Source organism: Nymphalis io, chromosome 22, assembly GCF_905147045.1.
Source record: "Nymphalis io chromosome 22, ilAglIoxx1.1, whole genome shotgun sequence".
NCBI classification, from domain to species: Eukaryota; Metazoa; Arthropoda; class Insecta; order Lepidoptera; family Nymphalidae; genus Nymphalis; species Nymphalis io.
This window is the reverse complement of record NC_065909.1, coordinates 3,640,863-3,660,158: the sequence shown is the minus strand read 5'-3', so window position 1 is coordinate 3,660,158 and position 19,296 is coordinate 3,640,863. Positions and strand designations below refer to the sequence as shown.

Genomic DNA, 19,296 nt, shown 5'->3' with positions numbered 1-19,296 from the left:
AGAATGCGCTCCAAGCTCCTTATGACTTCTAGCTACAGGGCGGAACTCTGACTCTCGGAAGCGGTTATTGTAATATATATATTTTCAATATATATATATAATCTATACAATTGTCGAAATGTAATTTAATAAAGGCATTTATTTTGCATATTTCAAATGTTATATTTAGATAATAATTTGTTTTATATATTATATGTGTTGCTTTGTTGTTTATTTAAAATTATTATATTATTTAATTCTACATCTAAATTTATAATTATTTCAATGTGGTTAAAATTCAGTGTACTTTATTTTTAATTTAATTTTTTAATTGACTGCCATACAATATGTATTGTGTTTATATATGTATGTGTGTTTCTTTAATTCCATTATAACTTATAAATTCCTGAACAGATTCATATGTATGGTATCATTAGAATCCTTGCATCATCACGAGTGACACTGGCTATAAGCTTTTGGCAGGGCAGTCAGGTTTTTTAATTTTTTTTCACCGTCTTAATTGCTTGTTTAATCTATCTTATCTAGAATTCTAAGATTCTACCTTACCAAATATAAAGTTAAGAGTGTGTTTGAACAAAATATTTTTACAAGATATGCCCGTGTGTTTGGATATTAAAGATAATATTATTCTTGAAGAGGTGACTGCTGAGCATATTATGATGCACAAGATTGCTGACAATACAATCTAGTATACGAAATATTGTACATAATATACAGTTGGTTCAAAATTTGTTATCAGATAGAAAATTGGCGGGCCGATTGGCGTGGTTGGTAGATACTTGCCTTTCACGCCGAAGGTTGTGGGTTCGATTCCCACCCAGGACAGACATTTGTGTGCATGAACATGTCTGTTTGTCCTGAGTCTGGGTGTAATCATCTATATAAGTACGTATTTACAAAAGAAAAGTAGAATATGTAGTTTATCAGTTGTCTGGCTTCCATAGCACAAGCTCTGCTTAGTTTCAGATGGCCGCGGGTGAATAATGTCCCAGGATGTTATTATTATATAGTGCTTCTTACTGTATTACATAATAGCGAAATAGATTATATTTAATTAAATATAATCAAATTTACTATAAAACAATGTAAAAAAACATTGATTAAACGGTAATGATTTTTGTCACATCAATAATGAGCGCTTTAAAAACCGACTGTATATATGCTCTACTTTCTTATATCAAGTACAAATAAAGCATAACTTTTGTAAAACTATCAAGCATGTCACGTATAAGATTCAATGTATTATATATCACTGTGAATATGTATCGGATAATTTATTTATATTACGCGAATATATAACATGGAGTTGTACAACTTCCACTTATATATATATATCGATATATATGTCATATATATGACTTATACACTTATATATATGTTATATATGTGTCGATTGAATTACGTGTTGCCGGGAATTAATGTACTCTATATAATAAAGATATTTATCGTAGTATTTGTAATATTTATGGGGTTACCTTATGAAAAAAATTTTGACACTTGCGTTTGTCACGTTAATAGTCTAAATTTAAAGCGGATGAAACTGCGAAGCGCATTTATAAAATAATATTATATACTAATACCTATTTAATAATATAGATATAACACAGATAATATATATCTGTGAAAATATTTCAATGTCTATTATAAATTGTATATCTTGTAGTGTTGTATAAATAATTAATAATGCAAATATAAATAATGTATATACTTCAATATGGTATTATTATAATACTATAATAACTTAAAAAAAAAAAACATATTATCTGACTTAGACTTACTGTGTACTATGACTATTTCGAGATCTTAGTATTTATTATAAATATATTTCGAGGATTGGAGGTTGTAACAACTCTATGTCATATATTCTCTTTATATCTAGTTAGTATAGCATCTAGTCTAATCGCTGGACATCAATCACAGCATTCAAGGATACGTTCAGCTCGTATGACCTTCGTCAACTACCGCGTTTTTACACGCTTGTTGGACGTTGGTACGTGGCGTTCTATACTTTTATTATCATATTTTATCGACTGACTCGCCTTACTTTGTTAAAATATATTGTTGATCGTTTTATTAAATAAAATGCGTATTTTCATTAATTTAATTGTTTTATTTTTTTTTACATAACATTAAACATTTTGTTGTATAAAAAAACAATTGCTTAAAAATCAGTAAAATATTTTCTTAATTATAACTAAAGTAGCGTGATGTAGGTAATTGTTTAGTTTATGTAACAAGCAGTATATAAGACACGAGTTTGGGACGGTAAAAAGTCCATATACAAGAGATTCTATAGCTTTTTATATATTATATATAACGCGGCCTTATACTTATATTCAACTTAGGGCGAGTTACAACTAAGTTGATGGTATAAAAAAATACGTATGGTACCTTTTATGGTGGATCAAGAGCGTCGGAGGCTATAAAGAGATAATACCAACAACCGTTTTTGTTTATATAACCTAAATAAATACGATCGTGGTGACTTGTGACTTCATTTGTAGTTATTTGCGAATTGGAAATATATATTTCTATAGAACATGATTCGTGGATTCAATAAAACTACGGGCAGCGGCAGTCGCATTCAACAGACATGGCTGCGAGAATCCTGACGCCGAAACGGCGTTCGACCAACTTATATAGGTGGCGACCACAGTGGCCGCTATACCCATTAACATCACAGCCACAGCTACTAATACGTCGTACCATTTAACTGCATAATCATTCATGTCGATTTCCGATTTCATATCGACGTATTCATTCATAAAAGTTCTATACTTTGTCTGGAATCTGTTCACGATGAGCGGGAGTTTTGGAGTGTGATCGTAACCGTTTTGGGTGCCATTCGTAAAAGCGCTTCCGCTATTTTGAATTGTTTTCCCGCCATTATCGATATGGCTGTCACTAAAACGGACGCATTTTTTCTTTCCGTTATGAGGCATTGCGCTAGCTTTAATTTGAGATCTCTTATAACAGAGTCTTAGGAAAAATAATGGGGGGAATACAAACATTAATGGTCCGGTTAAAGTAGATCCAATTAGACCCATAACGAGGTCGAATCTCGGCACCGATTCTCCAAGAAAAACTGCTAAGGCGACGATCCCTGAGCGGAGAAGGCAACGTTGTACGCAGAATTCTAAAAAAAAACAACTTTATCTTTTAACACCTAAAATCATATTCTAATAACTAAAACTGATGAAAATAAAATAAAATTGAAAATACATATATTAATAAAAGATTTTTAACATGCATCCATTTACAAAAAAGCTGTAGGTACTTTACAAATTACAAATTTATTCATAAATTATGCAATTCATTTTAAATTATCAATACACAATTATAAATATTTAGAAAGAACGTAAAGCGTACCTCTGGGTATCTTGAGCAAGTCTTCAATATGTAGGAAGAGAGCGGAGTTGCTGACGGCGCTCGAGAAACAAAGTTGTAATGTGACCAACAGGGCCAGGATGTACAACGTGACTGATGGCGGCATGCCTGAAAATTAAAATTTAATTAATTGAGAAAAATACTATAAGATACGAATGTAAGAATTGTTCTAGAAGTCACGAATGATAGTTTTTTTTTTATTGTGTTTATTTTTTTTTTTGAGAAATAATTTGGAAATCCTTCAAAATAAATAAGTATCTCTAGTATTCTTTTAAAAACAAAGGCAGGAAAAAACATTTGTCAAGAAACTATGGTATACTGCATATACTGCATTCTAAATGCAGGTTTTGGAGATTTAGTTATTAAGAGTGCGGTTTAATACTTTATTTCTGATTATTTTGAACACATTACCTTGCAGTATATTACTCTCGATATTGTTCCCATATCTATTCGCAGCCAGCAATGAGGTGACCGTGAACATGAGACCGGTGATGGTGAACGCACCGAGAACTGCCGAGTTGATCTTCCGACTGTCTTTCATGTCCACTTGAAGGGTCAGCAACATCGGATGGATATCGAACTGACGGTAGCACATATATCACATTTTAAGAAAAAGTTTAAAAAAATAATCACATTCCTGAAGCGTGGTCAATAGTTTCTCCATGATGAAAATCTACCACATGTGTATTCACCATTCCATCGGAACAACATAGTAGAATAAGGTGCAAACCTTCTCTTCTAAAAAGAGGGAATGTTTTCGCAGCAGTGCACCACTTACGGGGGGGGGGGTTACCTTTTTAACTTTAGCTACATATGTGTTTACTTAAAGAAGACAGCAAAGTACCTATTATCTCTACTATATACCTGGAACGCAATAATCCCGTAAGCGACCAGGAAGTCCCTCGGGTTGGGCTTGTACTGCAGCAAGTCCCCGGAGGGGGGCGGCGACGTGTCGTCGAGGTAGATGCAGCACCACGTGGACACCGCCACCGTGGTCACGATGCACACCGAAAACAGCGCTATGGGCCTTGGAGACAATACTAGCGTGAGCTAATCATTTAATGGAATGATACTTAGGTAAGTACAGACTTAAAGACGGTATCGACAAAATACGCAAATTAGAATTAAAGGCTAATAATATTAGGTCCTTAGATATGAAATTGGCGTTTTGTACGGGAGGAATATAAAGTCAATTTTTTTTTTGTAAAATATATTTAATTAATCAAAGTATGCACCGTTGTTATCTATACACTTTCGCCATCTCATAGGTAATTCATTGATCCCTTTCCCAAAAAAACCATGGGGGCGAGTTTGGACTGCCGCAACGGAGTTGAATTTTTTTCCTTGTAAGAAGTTGTCCAAATTCCGGAAAAAATGGTAATCTGTTGGAGCAAGGTCCGGGGAGTAGGGTGGATGTCGCAGACATTCCAATTGTAGCTCATCTAACTTAGTGGTTGTTTGTTGTGCAGTGTGTGGTCTTGCGTTGTCGTGAAGCAGCAGTGGCCTAGAGCGATTGACCAATCTCGGTTGTTTAGCAGCTAGTTCTTCCTTCATGGTTTACAGTTGCTGACAATAGATATCTGCCGTAATCGTTTGGCCAGATTTTAGAAAGCTGTAGTAAACGACACCGGCGCTAGTCCACCAAACACTCACAAGTAACTTTTTCTGAGTCAATTTTCGTTTAGGGCAGGATTTGGCTGGGTCTACAGGATTCAGCCATTGCGACGAGCGCTTCCGATTATCGTACAGTATCCACTTTTCATCACAAGTAATGATTCGATTTAAAATAATTTAAAATCCCTTCATTATTGTGTCGGTTGAGCAAAGTAACACAGCAGTCGACCCGCAAGTTCGATTCACTCAATTCATGAGGTACCCATCGTTCAAGTTTTTTTACTTTCCCGATTTGCTTCAAGTGGATTAATACAGTTTTAACACTTACCCCGCCTTAGCCTTTATTCTTCATTTTCCACTTTGGTCTCCGGCCGTCCTCTGGGTTGGTTCTGAAGGTCGAAATTTCCAGAACGAAAACGTGAAACCAAAAACGTACCGTGCTTTCTTTTGCGACACCAGCGCCGTTCAAATCATTAATCCTTCGAGCTGCTTCTGCAGCACTGGTGCTACGGTAGAACTCGTACTTGTAAATATACCGATATTTCATGTTTTCCATTGTGCGGTAATAAGCGACGCCAAAGAAAAAAATAATGAGGAAAAAACAAACAAATGACTGTTTTCAAAATTCAAATGTACCAGCTAAATGAATTTATAAATTTGAATTAGGAATTCTTAACCAAAGAGGAGATATTTCAGATCAAAGTGGTCAGTACGACAAAACGCTAATTTCATATATAAGAACCTACTATTTAATAGCATTTAAGAAAAATAATAATGTTTGATGTATATAAAGTATGAGTATATATTCAGGGTCGTTGTATAAACCGTATAGTTTCTTTATAAACGGCCTATCTGAAGCCAAAAATAACGGTAATCGTACTAGTAGACAGACAGAAATAAACTCTTCACCTTTTTTCACCTATATTTAGGTACTATAATAAACAATAACTTAACACTTATAACTTACTTCATGTCTTTCGGCGAGCCCAGCCACATGACAGGACAGAGCAGGAGACCAATTAATATCATCCATATACAATAGGACACCCCCACTGCCCCATCAGTGATCTTCCACCAAAATAATTGCATACTTTCAGAGGCTGTTGATTATATGATATTTTTAATGTATCTATTAGTTTTGTTATGATAAAGTAAGTATAGTATAGTATTGTTAAAATGATATCGTTAGGGCTATTTAGGCCCGGACTTGTTTTAAGGCACTTTGACATTTGAGACTTTTCCATTCGGAAGCAGATAGAAAAAAATATTATTTTTGGTTGGTTCGGGCTGGTTTCCAACATTTCACAAGTGAGATACAAGTCGAGTTCTCACATAACAACACTGCCGTAGATGGTAAATAAATCAGCTTTTGGTGGAATGGTAACTAAAATAAGCCTTTCCTTTCCACTTTTTAGGATTAATTTTTATCTTTGTAGAACTGAAGATCGACTTCAAGGGCGTTTCATTGGAAAGGTCTATGTCCAGCAGTGCACTACAAAAGGATGATGATGAATTATTTTTGACGCTGATGACCCTTTCAAAAATGTCTGTTATGAATAAGGAAGTATTACTTACCAAATATAAAGTTTGGTACACCAGCACCGAACACGGTCGCATCTATGAGAAACGTCACAAGCCTTCTCGTTTGCGTGCCAAAAGCCAGCTCGGCAACCGCTGCATAGGGAAACCTGGTAAACAAATAGTTTGATATTCGTTAATGGTAAATTATGTATTTTTTATTAAGTAAAACAGATAAATGGACCATCTTTTTATTATTAATTGACTGTTCAACTTCTGTATGTAGCTCTAGAGATATATTTTATGTAAACAAACACGCGAAGACTATAGCCCATTTCAATGGCAAGGAAAATAAAATACAACTGACCACGAATTGACGTGATATAATGGTCATGATTTTAAATAATAATCCATGGCGATAATTTGGCATTCGTGAAAAAATTGAGTTTGTATCAGCGAAATTGTTATCGGTACTTGGGAAATAAAATTAAAGGGGATATAGGTAGCTAAGTGGAATAGTATTATATATCAAAATATACCTATGCTACTTAAGAACTATGATATAATCGATTATAATGTTGTCACCTGCTTTTCTCTCTGATATCCGGTGATATTTCATGTGCCAGCAGCCAGCTTCTCCCGAGGAGAACTGCCGTGTAGAGTTGCAACGCGAACACTAATACCACGAGAGGTATTCCGTATATACCTGGATATATGTTGTGATTTCGTTTTAACTTACTCAAATACATTAATTAAAAAAATAAAAATTAAACTATTATGGCATGGGTTTGGCTAAGCATTGAGAAAATATTAACAAGATCCTAATAGTACAAGTGCCAAGAGGCCGGGTATTACAAGTTTGCATTTTTTTAAATGATTTCACTTTAATAGCGCATAAGCATCAGTTCTGAAGACTATACCTCTGTAATCACTGTCCACTTTATTTTATTCATTAAAAATATATTGTTATGTATATATATAAATATCCGTGATAATTTTTTCGTCCGAGTGTCCAAAACGGAGGTTAACATATCCAAAGCCAGTATTAGTAGTACCATTTTTTTATTTTATTTTATAGTATAAGTAGGTGAACGAGCATATGAGCCACCTGATGCTAAGTGGTCATCAACGCCCATAGACATTGTCATTGTAAGAAATGTTAACCATCGCCAATGCTCCAACCACGTTGGGAACTAAGATGTTATGGCCCTTGTGCCTGTAATTACACTGTCTCACTGACCTTCAAGCCGGAAAACAACAATACCAAGTACTGCTGTTTTGCGGTAGAATATCTGATGAGTATGTGGTACTCACCTAGACGAGCTTGCACAAAGCCCTACCACCAGTAAAGTAGTAGCTTGACTCCATACTTAGGAAGCGCAAGCTTTTTTAATCGAGGACGTAGGCCATGTCTGATCTCATCGATTCTGGCCTCCGAAAGTAAATGCAAATCACAGCCTGTAAATATCCCACTGCTGGGTTTTAAGGAGACGAAGCTCCGTCTCTTTAAAACCCAGCAGTTACTCCAACCCGCTGTTCCAATGCGGGTTGGTGGACACACGTAATGGAATTTCATCCGCCACATGGAGATTTCCTCACGATGTTTTTTTTCACCGCTGAGCACGTGCACGTTATAAACACAAATAATAATATAATAATAATATCCATTTTTCACACACGGCCATCTGATCCCAAATTAAACTTGTAAAAAGCTTGTGCTATGGAAACCAGACAACTATATATATATATACTACATATACTACTTTTCTATTGTAAATACATACTTATGTAGATAATTACACCCAGACTCAGGACAAACAGACAAATTCATCCACACAAATGTCTGTCCTGGGTGGGAATCGTACCCACAACCTTCGGCGTGAAAGGCAAGTATCTACCAACCACGCCAACCGGCTCGTCAAAAATAGCATGTTCTTCTTAGGTTTAAAGACATTTATTCTCAATAAGACATATTACAGTCATTTACTTGAGAACAGAGAACTTGTGTAAAACTAAATTCGCGATTCCATCTTAAGTAAATAAAATAAAACAAAAACAAAACATGAAAATACAATAAAAAATAGGCTGATTAATTAAGGTTCAGTTTAATAATAATGAAAATGTTTCCGCTGATTGTTAATGTTTATACATATGTATATCCTTATATTGGGAATTAAACAACAGTTTTTATCCACTTACTCATTGTACTGTCAAAAGGTGTTCATAATATAATCAGCTAGTTTTATTTTGAATGAGGTAAGTGAGTTTACATTTTTTATAAGTAAGGATAACTTATTGTAAAATTGTGCACCTTCAAAAGTTATACTGTTTTTGCCGTAATTAGTTTTAGTTTTGGACAAATCTAGAAACTCTTCAAATTTTCATGTGTTTAGAAAATTCAGTGGCCCGGGTTTGAACTCGACATCGTCGGTTAAGATGCCTTCTAACCACGGCTCTCAGCGGCAATATGTAGGCAAATATTTAAATTAAATTACATGCTTTTATCTGACTCCCAAGGAATGATTATATTTTTCGCGCGTATCTTTTATAAGTATATTTGTATTTTTTTTTATTACCTCGTATCTTTCAAACGGTTGGATGGATTTCGACAGTTAAGGTTTACTGGTGGTAGGGCTTTGTGCAAGCTCGTCTGGGTAGGTACCACCCACTCATCAGATATTCTACCGCAAAACAGCAATACTTGATATTGTTGTGTTTCGGTTTGAAGGGTGAGTGAGCCAGTGTAATTACAGGCACAAGGGACGTAAAATCTTAGTTCCCAAGGTTGGTGGCGCATTGGCTATAAGCGATGGTTGACATTTCTTACAATGCCAATGTCTAAGGGCGTTTGGTAACCACTTACCATCAGGTGGCCCATATGCTCGTCCACACCTTCCTATTCTATAAAAAAAAAAAGGTATCGTTATATTGATCTTAAAACCCCAAGTGTCTTTGAATAGGTGTTTGAAACAAAAATGGCGGTTTTTTGGCGCGAAATAGTAATACTTTAATAAAAAAAAATTACAAAACAATTGCATATTATAAAACGAAAAAAAATCAATGTGTTTCGCTTGCTATTAAAATTAATGTGGATGTTTAACTTAGGCTTTTAGCTCATAATATTGTCTGGTAAATCGAAGTAGAATTTAGTTTGTTTTATTTGTTTATTTTAATTTTGTTTTCTAATCACCATCTTGTTTCGGTGTTATTAGTGCATTACTTTTAAACATTTTATTTAATTCGAACCTAAAACTTACCACAGGAAATAATAGTCTTCGGCAAGGCCACGACAGGGAAGACACCAAACAGGTCCACTATACACAGCACGGTGAACAATACACTTAGACCTCCAGTTGTTTCACCGGCCGTGTAGCGCTCGTGGAACATCATAACCGTTGTTGGTTTGGTCGCTGCGACGCGATCTTCTCGATTGGACCTAATTAGATTATGATTCATTTTGACCTGAAATACAAATAACAATTTCTTTATATATTGTACTATTGTTATTACAAGCAGCGCCATCTCTTGACCAAAAGAATAAACACTAATATACATCTAATATTTAGGTGTTAAATGGTAGCGTATATTTCCGCGTGGTATGATAACCACAAAAAAATACGATTGGAAAAGCTTGGGATATCAAACTGAGACAACTGCTAATAATCATTGATCACGGGACCTTTGCCAAATATAAAATTATCCGGTAAAAAAATTAGAATATTGTTACTAGGAAGGAGCTGGCTGCTGACACACGAAATATCACCAGCTATTAGAAGAAAGATTAGCCTCGAAAAGACAATGACCCACAAACACTTAATAAGTATTAATTGTATTTGATTAACTATCAATTTATTATAATCATTTGTGGCCCCAACATGGTTTACCTATATTAATAAAACAATTAATGATAAAGGAAGTAAGAAGCCGGTAGATCTAACGGCGTCACTAAAAATACTACAGGTTCAGTTTAATCAACCATTATAAATTACATAAAAAATAATTTACGAGATATACCGTAATTAATCACTTTGAAATTTATAATAACTTCATGTTCATTATGTCACAACAACGATTTAATCTGTATTATCTGTATGATATAGCTTTCTTTATGTCATTATCATAATTTAAAAAAAAATACTGTTAGTTAACAATCTTTAGAACGTAATTAAATTATTTAAAAAACAGTTGCCTATTACGCGAATGATATAATACTGACCAAAATGATATTGAGTTTTTTTTTTAATTGTTGTAATATTTAAATTAAACCAGTTGGTACTAAATATTCGGCACGCGCGCGATTACCGACTGCGTAGATTCTGCTTCTTCGATTTATATGTGAGCGATTTTTTTACAAACTCTGAATTCGTTCAGAATTGTACCTATAAATAATTCAAATATATATATATATATGTATAGGTACAATTCTGAATATATATATGTATAAATTGTCAAAAGTTCCAGAGGCCGAGTTATTTTTCGAAAATATCATAACTACGATACAACGGGAAAATGTTGCTAGCATTCTTGTCATCGTAGTTATTATTAGTAATTCTCATGTAAATGAGTAAAAAAATTAAACAATAACAAGACATTTATATTCGTAATATTCTAAAACTGCAATACAACAGTTTTAACATAGTATCCTAATATTTTTTAAGAATTGCGCTTAAAATATATTTGCTTTTTTTAAATTAAATAATAAAGTAGAAGCTTATTATGCCACGCTCATCGGCTTATTAGGCACGTGTACATTACAAGCACAAATTAAGGACATGAATACCTACTCATTGGCGGTGTCACTGAACTAACATGGTGGTAGGGCTTTGTGCAAGCTCGTCTGGGTAGGTACCACCCACTCATCAGATATTCTAACGCAAACCAGCAGTACTTGGTATTGTTGTGTTCCGGTTTGAAGGGTGAGTGTGTTATGCAAACATATCATATTGCATATACAGCGGCTTACAAGTGTTGGATTAGCCTAACAAGTGAGCTAGTGTTACTGGCACAAGGGATATAATATCTTAGTTCCCAAGGTTGGTGGTGCATTGGCGATGTTAGCGATGGTTAACACTTTTTACAACACCAATGTCTATGGGCGCTGGTGACCACTTACCATCAGGTGGCCCATATGCTCTACCTATTCAATAAAAAAAAGGAAGAGAGAGAATGCTGGTTTTAAATATAATTAGCCTTCTCGTCCCTTTTTTGTTTGTTTTTTAACGTTATATATTTGTAATTTGACTTAGGTACTTATTATTCTTTTTTAATTAATTAAACGTGTCTTCAGTTAAAAATAAATTACCTAGGAATAAGTTCAAGAAATAAATAAATAAATAAATATATATATATATATATATATATATATTTATATTTATTAAATATATATATATATTTAATTAATATTTTATGGCAGTCGAAAGATATCACTTTGCGTAGTAACAATTTATTTTAAAAAGTGGTTATAAAATTTAGGTTACGTCTACGGTTGTTGATCAATATTTAAAATTTAATTTAATTCAATTTTTTTTAATTTGCATAAATTCAACATTCAAATACATTTGTTTTTTATAAAATAGGCTTTTATAATTTTGTTGTTTTTACTAACCAGTCCACACTTTAGAGTCAGTACTATATATCCCCATATATATGCACATTTCAATAGAGTTCTTATGAGTCGATAAATTAACAGAAAAATATTTCAATTACTTGCGGGGGATAACGTGGTGTAGCATGGCGATGTTCTCCCATACAATGTTAATATCTATAATATAATATACATCACTAAATTATATATAATCATTCATTCTATACGTTTTGCCATTCATCCGGATGTGATGAAATTTTAGCGAGATTTTCCACGTAAGCATAAAAGGATTCCTAGCTCCAAAAAGAACTTTGTATATTTTGTGATTTCTATGAAAATCCTTATTCTATGCGTACATTTATCAACCACGTGAATCCGGGGCGGTTAACTGGTTAATAATAATAATTTAATTCGTAATTAATAGTCCTTCAATAATCCGCTTATTTTTATAATACTACTAAAATAGGAGTGTAATGTTTTTTTTTACTGGAAAAACGCATTTACGCGTTTCCCCACATTAGGTGGGGGGTATGTGGGACTCGCCGGCGCTGAAGGCGCCGGAACACCCACTAAAAAACCAGCGGTACCCACACGGTCTTTTCGAGGCACGACACGGGATCAATGCCTCTGCAGGCCTCCAAAAGTGTAAAAATATTAACAAACGATAAGATTAACTCCATGTAAATTAACGCATAAAAAATGAATTACTTATGGTGGGTAAGTAATTTATTGTAGCCTATATAGCATAAAAGTCCTCGTGAATAAATAAAAGGTCGCATAAACCATTTTTTTTAATGTTTAGGAAACGAGTTTAGAATTAAACCGGTTTGGCTCGTGCTATAATGAGAAAAATATCGAAATTTTCCAGCCAGCACGAGTGAATCTGTTATCTGTGACATAATATGACGACAAACTTATAGACTTACCTTGAAATTTATTTATATATTGCAAAAGTAAACGTAGTGATTATATTATATTTGACGGCTTCGTTAGTCTAGTTGCTAGAAGGCCGCAGATCCTGAAGTCCTGGGTCAAACCTCTTGGGCTTATCATAATAAAATGGTCAATATAAGGTTCTCTGTCGAAGACCGGAGTCTGAAAGTTAGAAATGTGTACAGTCCCATGCCTCGGAAAGCACGTAGTGTCTGGTCCTGAGCTGAGCTCTTTCCGGTTGTGTCGTCCTATCAGTTTATAAGAGAGAGATTAGAGAGTGAATCTGTGTTTGCGCACACACTTGTGCTCTATAACATCTCCTACGCAGTAAATAAATCTTGGCCGCCGTGGCCGAATTCGATAATCATTAGTTCATTAGTCATATAGAAAAATATTAGTTCATTTCATTGAATTTTGCTATTGAAAAGCGTATACATTGTAACCAAAAGATTTTGGAAGCATGTGTCGGGTCGGGTAACATTCCTAATTAGCTTATATTTGTTCCCACATTCCTTGTTTTACCAATAGTTCACGTCGCAATTTCTACAAAAAACATTTATTTATTTAAAATAACATACAACACATTATCAAGTATATTTTAAAAAGCGACAGTCGTTATATTTTAAATTTGTTTCTTAAAGAATATTGTCCAAAATACAACAGATACCAACATTTGTAAGTTTTCAAAATGTCTAGAGAAAGATCAGACATCGTGTTTTTTAGATAATTTTTAGTAAAGATTTCTATGTAAATATAGGAAAAAATTAAGGAAATTAATTAAATTCAATCTCTACTTAAAGTAAATACTCTTTATTTTACACTAAATCGAAATAGAATAAACAAATAGACTGGAGATAGGTATAAAGGTGCAAGTAGTTTTAGAAATATGTTTAAATGAAAACGGAGAGTAAAGCTAGAAATATGAAAAGAACGTTTCAAGCTCCCGTACACTTAAATTTGTATTTTCATGATGAATACGGAAATGCATTAATGAGCTATCACGTGCTTAAGTTGTGTTTATCTCATATCTATCGCTAAGCGATAAAGAGCGTTGTTAGTAAACCTGTTTGTTTCGGATGAAATATCAATGAGCGTAGTAGTGTAGAGTAGGTATCTAAAAAAAATGCCACAGACTCGTTATAAGAAATCGAATTTTTATTTCTTAAAATATTTCATCATCATCATTGGTTTGTTAAAACTTTGTTTTTTTTTCTACTAATTTTATGTACAGTACAGTACAGTAACAGCCTGTTAATGTCCCACTGCTGGGCTAAGGCCTCCTCTCCCTTTTTTTTTGAGGAGAAGGTTTGGAGCTTATTCCACTTATTATTTTATGTATATAACTTTAATAAATAATCAGTAATTGTTTACCATTTTGGCTCATTTGCACGTCCGCCTAACTATTATATACGTAATTTGTCAGTGCTCCTGAAGACAATGTAATGTTTAAGCTTATGGGGGATACTTCGTCTAACTTGGTGGTGTTCTCACATACAATGTAAATATGTATAATAATAATAATGTCTTTCAGACCGATTTAGGCAACGGCCGCCAATCTCAAGAAAGATACCAACTATGCAGGAGATATTATAGTGCACAAGTGTGTGCGCGGACACATGTGCACTCTCTATTCTTTAACTCTCATAATCCGGTGGGACGGCAATCCGACACGACCGGAAAGCGTTCAGGCGCAACGGCTTTACGTGCTTTCCGAGGCACGGTAGTGTACACACTTTCAACCTCCAGACTCCGGGCTGCTACTGAGAATTTTCTGAAAGAAAAACCCAATAACTTTTTATTGCCCGACCTGGGAATTGAACCCAGGACCTCCGGGTCTGCGGCCTTACATCAAGCCACTACACCAACGAGGCAGTCAAATATACATCATGTATAATATAATATACATCATTAAATTATATATAATCATTCTTCTTAAAATATAAATGTTATATAGAAAATGTTTGACCTCTATACGTTTCTAAACCATTCATTCGCATGTAATGAAACTTTGGCGAGATATTTTAGTAGGATACCGAGAGGTTTTATAGGTATCTATACCAGATACAATTCAAGTGAGTAATAATACGTATTTAGAGTATTAAGAGATAGAAAATACTAAATACTTTTTGTGACAATAATACATTGAAAAATTCTTATAACTTTCTTAATAAGATATTAACTTTTTACTCAAGAGCGAAATGCTTACGAACTTCTTTTGTTTTCTACTTATTTATTCATTAACACAGTTATGAATACGTCAAAACTATAAAAAGTGCTAAAAATTGGCTAATTATTCACACACGGCAATCTGATCCCAAATTAAGCTGGTACAAAGCTTGTGCTGTGGAAACCAGACAACTAATTTACTATATATACTACTTTTCTTTTGTAAATACATACTTATGTAGATAATTATCACCCAGACTCAGGACAAACAGACAAATTCATGCACACAAATGTCTGTCCTGGGTGGGAATCGAACCCACAACCTTCGGCGTGAAAGGCAAATATCTACCAACCATCCTACCGGCCCGTCATTTAACTCATTGACAATTTATACGTTAATATATAGGTGTAAAAATAGACAATAAAGAGTAATAATAAAAATAATATAAACACCACGTGGTTAGGTGTCTGGAAATAATGTATAATGTCTTCCTCAGAGAATAACAGCCAAAGAGGCATTGCCTGCACCGTGAGTCCAGGCTACTTTTATAATTATCAAATTATAATTTGCTTACAGGGAAACCTCAATTAATTTTATTGATTCAACCCGGATTAAACCGGATTTGCAGCCATATAACTTTGTCACTAGTTAAGGTATGATTACGTGGGCTTGTGTACATGTTAAGTAACCGTTCACGCGAGCGTTTTTTCAATGCTTTAATTTATCTTATGACATTTCCTATAATTGTATATGTTCGGACGTTGGCACTTTTATGCCGGGCGTTTTTTATCTTTCCACGCTATATTTTGAATTCACAAAGCGTTAATTATAATTATGCAACATAAGTAAGCCTATATCCGAGATGGCCTAGTGGTTAGAACGCGTGAATCTTAACCGACGATCGTAGGTTCAAGCCTGGGCAAGCACCACTGAATTTTCATGTGCTTAATTTGTGTTTATAATTCATCTCGTGCTTGACTGTAAAGGAAAACATCGTGAGGAAACCTGCATGTGTCTAATTTCATTGAAATTATGCCACATGTGTATTCTACCAATCCGCATTGGAGCAGCGTGGTGGATTAAGCTCCAAACCTTCTACTCAAAAGGGAGAGGAGGTCTTAGCCCAGCAATGGGACATTAATAGGCTGTTACTGTAAGTAAGCCTATGTAGACGTTTCGATGAGTGTTATCAAGTAAGTCCCCGCCTTCGCCACCAACCATGGGAACTAGGTTGTTATGTTCCTTATGCCTGTATTTACACTAACACACGTCCATCAATCGACACTAGTAAGTATTATCACATAACGCAATATCACATAGTGATACAGTGTGAACAGCGCGGGATCATAGCGGTGAAAAAAACTTCGAGCACATTACGCAACGTTTTTTTAACTTCCATGCGACTGGTTGCTAGCGCGCCTTATACTCGAAGTATGTAATACAATACAGCGGACAGTAGTTAAAATATTATTTTACATGAAGGTGCTTCATGTTTGTCTCTGTGTAAGAAATTTAATACAGGATACAGTGTGACAAGTTGTCTGTGACAATTATATATAGTACTGGCATTGATGGATTTCAAATTTGTTAGTACGTTAGCCCCGTGCGACCTTTCATATGCGGGTGAAACCGTGTACGGATACTAGAAGATTTTTTTATCTGTAATGGATAAACTCTGAAACGACTGAACCGATTTCAATTTAATAAATTTTTCGCCATTGATCAAAGCTAATTGATCCGGAAGCAACATAGACTATATATTTTTCTTTGAGTAACAATAAGTCTCTAATAGTAACAAACTGAATTCCACGTGAACGAAGCTACGAGCACAGCTAGTTTATACAATTACAAACTCACTAAGTTGAATACCGTAACAGTCTGTGCATGTCCCACTGCTAGGCCAAAGGCCTCTTCTACCTTTATGAGGAGAAGGTTTGGAGCTTATTCCACCACGCTGCTCCAATGCTGGTTGGTGGAATACACAAGTGGCAGAATTTCAGTGAAATTAGACACATGCAGTTTTCCTCACGATGTTTTCCTTCACCGTAAAGCACGAGATGAATTACATTCACAAATTAAGCACATGAAAATTCAGGGGTGATTGCCCGAGTTTGAACCCACGATCATCGGTTAAGATTCACGCGTTCTTACCACTAGGCCATTTCGAGTTTGTTCGTACAGAATAGTCCTATTGCTGTGATATTCTGTAAGAACTCATTTCGTATCTCACTCGAGAAATGTTGTAAGCTGATTTACAGTGACAAGCCATTTTGATGAGAATATCATTTAAATGTTTTAATTATAATGGTCAATATCGCATATCACTCTCTGGCATCTCATTGTAATCTATCTTAAGATTAGGTCCTATTAATTTTTTTAATTTAATTTACATAATAGTAATAACATAATGACGTCGAGATGGCCCAGTGGTAAAAACGCGTGAATCTTAACCGATGATCGTGGGTTCAAACCCGGACAAGCAACTCTGAATTTTCATGTGCTTAATTTCTGTTTATAATTCATCTCTTGCATTTCGGTGAAGAAAAACATCGTGAGAAAACCTGCATGTGTGTAATTTCATCGAAATTCTGCCACATGTGTATTCCACCAACCCGCGTTGGAGCAGCGTGGTGGAATAAGCTCAAACCTTTACCTCAAAAAGGGAGAGGAGGCCTTAGGCCAGCAGAGGACATTTACAGGCTGTTACTAATAATAAACTAATAAAATAGTAATTAAGAACTTGACAAAGTTGAAATAGTAACAATATACCAATATATATAGTTATAATATATACTCATTGTATAAATATGTAGATTTTTTAAATTTCAAATTTACACCAAGGACTTAAATAGAAGTACAAATAAAAAATAAAAATATTCAAGCGCTCTGTGTTAGTTCCTAACTAGTTCTAACAAGTGTCGATCGATTTGTACCTTTCAAGTCTTCTGATCTAATTTAAGAGCATCAACCTCGGTTAATCCTTAATTTTTTTAATATTTCAAAAATAAAATCTATTTATAATTAATTAAAAAAAAAAAAAAAAACTTTAGAACTTCTTCAAAACACATTTGCCATTTTTACATACAAGATATTTTATATATTTAAATTTTTTTAATCAATATGCAAAAAGCGTCTAGTGTATATTAATAAGTTTTTGAAATTACATTATTTAGATTCAAGCTAGTTGACTTTATCTATCGCGTTGAGTTTTATAGATTTTAGATTTTACATTCTCCATTTCGTCAATCAATATTAAATGTTTTCACCACTGGTGTTTTGTGCAAGTCCATCTGGGTACCACAGATACCACACACTCATCTCTTACTTCACAAAACAGCATTACTTAGTATTGTTGTGTTCCCAATGCTGGGCTAAAGCCGCTTCACCCTTATGAGTAGAAGGCTTGGCTTATTCCACCACGGTGCTCCAGTGCGGGTTAATAGATTTTTATCTGACACACGGAAGTTTCCTCATGATGTTTTCCTTCACCGCCGAACAAGAGATGAATACCAATTTGAGCTCATGAAAATTCAGCGTCGCCTGGATTAGAAACGCAATCATCGGTTAAAAATCAATTTATGCACGAATGCTGTATTTTGCAATTATTTTAGTATCTATAAAAGTATTGTTTAATTGTTCATTTTCACTCTGTGCTTAATGGAGACTGTTATTAAAAGCTAAATGTGAAGTTAAAAAATAATAATTTTATAATTGTTATAATTTTACGGACACACTCATTTCTAAATTTTTATTCCTTATTTTACAAAAACTTAACGTTGTCTCCCATTTACTTGAGACGGTTAAGTAATTATAATTAACATAAACGAAATCTTAAATAAAATAAAGCATTAAAAAATACTTACTTTTAATTTTCCTAATTTAATTTAATATTTAAAAGTCACAAACATATTAGGAATTATATCACTTTCACTACACCACAGATATTATATCACAACACAAAAAAATTTATTTAAACAGATTTTTTTATAGTATTCGATATTTGAATTTTGCATTTATCCATTTAGATACGATGGATACGTTAGTGTGTAATAATACCAAGTCGCAACTCACAAGCGAGCTTACACTGAGTGAA

General features: G+C 34.2%; 1 protein-coding gene and 1 long non-coding RNA gene across 2 annotated transcripts in view; one reads left to right on the top strand and one right to left on the bottom strand.

Annotated features, from left to right (window-relative positions):
- The window catches only part of LOC126777392 (uncharacterized), a 172,593-nt gene extending 170,494 nt beyond the window's left edge, over positions 1-2,099 (top strand). The window contains exon 2 of the long non-coding RNA XR_007670036.1: positions 798-2,099. This is a non-coding gene — a long non-coding RNA (uncharacterized LOC126777392). The remainder of the gene's footprint in view (positions 1-797) is intronic.
- A 138-nt stretch (positions 2,100-2,237) lies between these two features.
- On the bottom strand, positions 2,238-19,079 carry LOC126777361 (probable sodium-coupled neutral amino acid transporter 6). The gene is made up of 9 exons (XM_050500392.1): positions 19,067-19,079; positions 9,777-9,981; positions 7,105-7,225; positions 6,577-6,689; positions 5,969-6,101; positions 4,252-4,414; positions 3,799-3,967; positions 3,370-3,495; positions 2,238-3,136 (listed from the first exon to the last, which is right to left on the bottom strand). Exons 2-9 carry the CDS (start codon positions 9,973-9,975, stop codon positions 2,532-2,534), a joined length of 1,629 nt encoding a protein of 542 aa, XP_050356349.1. The 5' UTR covers positions 9,976-9,981; positions 19,067-19,079; the 3' UTR covers positions 2,238-2,531.
- Positions 19,080-19,296: the final 217 nt, after the last annotated feature.

What these genes read in the sequence shown, in the direction of transcription:
- LOC126777361 (XM_050500392.1), bottom strand. Translation starts at nt 9,975, where the DNA reads ATGAATCATAATCTAATTAGGTCCAATCGAGAAGATCGCGTCGCAGCG. An exon ending in TGTACCAAACTTTATATTTG is followed by an intron (nt 6,102 to 6,576) that starts GTAAGTAATACT and finishes TATAATCAACAG; the next exon opens with CCTCTGAAAGTATGCAATTA. An exon ending in GGCTCGCCGAAAGACATGAA is followed by an intron (nt 4,415 to 5,968) that starts GTAAGTTATAAG and finishes ATTGTCTCCAAG; the next exon opens with GCCCATAGCGCTGTTTTCGG.